The 5,189-nt window shown below is 42.5% G+C and overlaps 1 protein-coding gene across 1 annotated transcript; it reads left to right on the forward strand.

The window, feature by feature from the left end:
- Positions 1 to 2,517: 2,517 nt before the first annotated feature.
- nkx6.2 (NK6 homeobox 2) lies at positions 2,518 to 4,278 on the forward strand (the record flags this gene model as incomplete). Its single annotated transcript, XM_084471045.1, has 3 exons — positions 2,518 to 2,941; positions 3,304 to 3,476; positions 4,030 to 4,278. The coding sequence occupies 3 exons, from the start codon at positions 2,518 to 2,520 to the stop codon at positions 4,276 to 4,278; spliced, it is 846 nt and encodes a 281-aa protein (XP_084327171.1).
- Positions 4,279 to 5,189: the final 911 nt, after the last annotated feature.

The following is a 5,189-nucleotide window of genomic DNA, read 5'->3' on the forward strand; positions in this document are numbered from 1 at the left end:
TAGGCTAAAGAACAATATTCGATCATTTACACCACAGAGATATAGGCCTAATAGTTCCGTGTCAAAACATAATGTTTGATGGAAATAGAAAAGCAATTGATACAATTGTTAATAATATAATGATAATAAATATTATTATTAATATGATGATGATTATGAATACTATTAATATTAAGATAATTAATAATAATTTGCATTATATTATAGCCTAATTATTATTATAAGTCATATGATAGGGTTTGTTGGTTGAATGATTAACCGTATGTTTGTGTGTTTTAAGTTTTAGTTTTTATTATTCTTTTTACCAAGATATTACTTGCATGCTTATTGTTTGTAAATGCATATTAGTAGGTTATACTTCCTATATTTGGGTCAATATCCATCTAACGTCCTGAATAGTCCATTTAGAAAGCTATAAAAAAAAAAAAACTCACCGCTAGCCAATTTGATAATCTACTTATCTTGTATTTAATTATTTAAAAAAATTATATTCAAAATTACTAAATGAATTTAAGTTGATAACAGTCTGAAACAAAGTATGTTCATCACAGCATGCTGTTGTTGTTCCATGCAGGCAGCAGATAAAAGGAGACATCTGATCAGAGACGAGCGCTGCTTCCCCACTTCCAGCTGGGCCACAAGTAGCATTTTGATGTAGGCCTAACACATTCATGCACATAAATAAACTGTATGCATGTATTTAATTATTGATGTATTAATATATGTGTGCTCGTCGTTTTATTGGTTTTTGAGACACACTTTATAGGCCATGTGTTTAAAGACATCTCAACGAGAGAAATCACTGTAGACTAGACGCAATCTAACCGAAATAAACACAGTCAAAAATGTGAATTACTTCCCCGGAAAACCCTTTTTAAATCAACATTCGTTCTCAGTGATCAAATGGGCAGCAATGTGCATTTGCTGAGGACTCTCCGGTGCTTACGTGGTCATATTTCACTCTTAACGTCCCAGCATCTCCATAAAATATTATACAGCACTCAGTGTGATGACGCCCGCAGACCGGCGCTTTGTCCCACTACGGTGGGCCTTTAATAATGCCATTTATCACCAACCTGCAGGGTAATCCTAATCAAATAAAACCAAGCTCGCTGTATGTGCAGTATAATATAGGCGTATGTAGTCATTTGGACACATGCTATCTCTTATTCATCGTCTTCCTATAATATACAAAACTATACAAGAATTGCTGTTGCGACAGTAAACACTTCGCTGTAATGTTAAAACAACTGTGAGGAAAATATTATGTTGTTGGGTAAAAAATAAGGGTTGCATTTGAAATGTAACCTACCTTAAAATGTAGTCTTACATGATAAATCCTAAACGCCTAAAGGAAGCAGAATGTGCAAATTATTTATTAATTGAGCATCTGTGTAAAGTAGGCCTATCCTAAAGCAGATTATAATTGTGTTAATAAAAGGCTTAATGCAGTTTGCTTTAGCCAATATGAAGCTTAAATATATATATACGGTGTAGGCTCCGAATTATAGCCTAACATGAAAGATAAAACTATTTATTAACGATACAAACCAAAATAAACAGCATGTGTTTTTCACTAGTAATCCTATAGGCCTAAAGGTCTTTAAAATGCGCAACAATCTGATCTCCCATCTTCATCAAGTCGTTAGAAAACAACGGAACCATCCCTCATCCTCTCTGTCCGTCTCCAGTTTAATACAGCCCGCTTTCATTGTCAGCCGTAATGGCTCATCATGTAAATCTATCTTTTGGTCAGATCTTGAAACAATGATTCCTGCAGCATGCGACGCGTCATTAGAAGGGGCGCACTAAGATCTTAATAGACTGGGGGGCTTTTTGTCCGCGGGACGCGCATGCAAATGACCTCGGCCCGCCTCGTCCAATCCGCGCGCAGTCTCACTCAACATCCGCCAATGGGGAGCACGCTCGTGCAAGGTGGCCGCGCTGTTATTAGTGCATCCAGGCTTTCACTCAGTGCATAGCAGTGCAGTCAATTTACCAAGAAAGACGACCCTTATGGTCACCATCAAAACCACAAAAAAAAAACATCATCCGCTTGTTGGGGACTTCCGAGAGGACTCCTCGCCGCTGGACCCTGTACGCGGCGATCCCCCCAGGCTGACAACACGCACACGCATACACACACACACACACACACACACACACACACACACACACACACACACACACACACACACACACACACACACACACACACACACAAACACACACACGGAGACTCGCATTTCAACCCGTAGAGAAGTACCACCAGCACTAAGTTTTTCCTGTAGTTTCCACTCCCGGTTCGAGCGGCTGTACTTCATCGGGGATACTTTTGGAGAGACGATCGGGAAGAGTTTGGCCTCTTTATCCGCTCATCACAAGGCTGAGCACTGCTTTTAAAAAAAATCATCAGCTGAATTTTGCTTTTCTTTTAAAAATATATATATATATAGCCTATATATATATATATATATCCGGGCGAATTTGTTCGAGTTGTTCGGTTCATGTCCACAAATGTTAGCGGTCGGGCAGATGGACAGTAACCGGCAGCAGGGCGCCTTCGTCCTGGGCAGCGCGCCGCTGGCCGCCCTGCACAACATGACGGAGATGAAGACGTCGCTGTTCCCCTACACGCTGCAGGGACACCCCGCCGCGGGAGGCTTCAAGGCGCCCTCGCTCACCTGCACGCTCAACTCGCACCTGCCCATGGGCACGCCGCACGGAATTAGCGACATCCTGGGGAGACCCATCACATCGGCCGGGCAGCTGCTCACCGGCTTCCCCCGGATAAACGGCCTGACCGCCGCCACCGCGGGGATGTACTTCAACCCGGTTTCGCGGTACCCCAAGCCCCTTACGGAGCTGCCCGGGAGGGCGCCCATATTCTGGCCCGGAGTCATGCAGAACCCCTGGAGGGACCCCCGGGTTCATTGTCCATGTAAGTTCCGTTTTATTTCCTTCCTTCTGGGGTCTAGAAGCCCAGAAGTGGTGTCTGTGAGCCTTTTGGCTCAGCAATGTGTTTCCGCTTTATAGCGTAACTTTTCTGTAGCCTAGTCTAACCATGTCAGATTTGGTGTAAAAAAGACAACTAGTGCTTCTACTTCCGTTCAACTTATCCTGTAAGCGTCTAATCACTCCCATACAAGTCACTTGCTGAACCAGAGGAATAATCATTTAACAAATGTGTAATAGTAGTAAGCCTACTGGAATACAGCCACAGAGAGACTCATACAGTGGCTGGCCTGGGTGTGTTGTGATCGAGAGCAAAGTGTGACCGCCGTGTTGTTGTCTGGTGTTCAGCTCAAGCCGGCATGATGCTGGACAAGGACGGCAAGAAGAAGCACTCCAGACCCACCTTCTCCGGCCAGCAGATCTTCGCCCTGGAGAAGACTTTCGAGCAGACCAAATACCTGGCGGGGCCGGAGAGGGCTCGGCTGGCCTACTCCCTGGGGATGACCGAGAGCCAAGTCAAGGTGAGGACCCCCACACCGGCATGGGATGGTGTTGTTGTTGTTGTTGTTGTTGTTGTTATTGGGTTTTTACTGGATTGTTTGAATGTGCATTTTATTCCCAAGATTGATTGGGTAAGGAATTAAAATGTAGGATGTGTTATGTTTTTACAGGCCAGAAATGACACGTCTTATGCTAAACTTTTGTTATTCACTAGGCCTACTTTTTGTACCAAAGCCAAATTGTTGATTTTATTAATATCATTACTAATATTATTATTATTTGCTTTTCATTATTATTATTATTATTATTATTATTATTATATTAATAATAATATTAGGATATCACTATTGCTATTATGATGATAATAATAATGATTATTATCATCATTATAAGGCGGAGAGAAGGAGACGACGATTATACCTTTGGAACAGTAGGCCTACAGGTTATTATTTGATCTGTAAATGGCCTTTATTACCATGTGTGTGTGTGTGTGTGTGTGTGTGTGTGTGTGTGTGTGTGTTCATGTGAGTGTGCGCCGTCTCCTCCACCCACTAACCCGCTGTCCCTCCACAGGTGTGGTTCCAGAACAGGAGGACCAAGTGGAGGAAGAGACACGCCGCGGAGATGGCGACGGCCAAGAAGAAGCACGACTCGGAGACGGAGAAGATGAAGGAGAGCTCGGACAACGAGGAGGACGACGAGTACAACAAGCCCCTGGACCCCAACTCCGACGACGAGAAAATCACGAGACTTCTAAAAAAGCACAAGGCCACCAACCAGGCGCTGATCAGCCCGTGCAGCAACAGCTCGGACACGTTGTGATGGCGCTGCGGTGGATCTGTGCAACAGAGACGCTCTCTCTCTCTTTCTCTCTCTCTCTTCTCGCTCCTCGGAGGCTTCTAAAGCTCGTCTAACCAGGGTATCACTTCGTTTAAAGTCACAGAGAATGGCGCTCGGTTTAGGGATGGGGGGGGGGGGGGGTTGGAGGAAATAGGTGTGAATTGGGTTGTAGCCTATAAAGACGGACATTGTAAGTGAGATGTATATATTTTTTACTGAGTAAATTATGTTGTTAAGCCCATGGAAACAGAAATGTTGCAGCCCCGTTTCCCGCCATGCTGACGCGCTTATGCCCCCCCCCCCCCCCCCCATGCTCTGCTTTGGTTTGGTTATTGCAGAATAATAATTATAGGCCTATTGCCAGATTTTTTTTTCTCTCCACGTTTTACAATTCTAAATTCACTACTGGCACACATTGTATAGACGCAAATGTTGTAAATAATATTGTAAAAAGCTTGTTTTAACGACATCCACCGACACCATTTTTCCTTTAATCATTTAATGGATTTTATGTTTTACCTCATCAGCCCGAAATAGATCACTGGACATTTGTTTATGTTGGAAAAAGAGAGTATTATTGCTTCCGCCAAGGTTATAGGAAGAAAAAAACACTTTGTATTATGAATAAATTATTTAACAAGCATTTTTGATATTTCTGATTTCTAATGGTTTATTGGAAGCCAAACACATACAACAATAGCTTCGCCTATAATTAACAAAAAATGTACCTGAAGGAATCAAGCAACTTCCTTAGAAATTTAGGACAACATTAAGCGGAAGTGTTTTAATTATTGCAAAACAAGACGCAATTCTGAAAGATACACTCCACTTAAAATATTAGGGAAAGGTCCACATATTTCAAGGACCGTTACGATGTTTTTTTATATTTTAAC

The sequence above is a fragment of the Micromesistius poutassou genome (genome assembly GCF_964030765.1).
Source record: "Micromesistius poutassou genome assembly, chromosome: 7".
In the NCBI taxonomy this organism is placed as follows: Eukaryota; Metazoa; Chordata; class Actinopteri; order Gadiformes; family Gadidae; genus Micromesistius; species Micromesistius poutassou.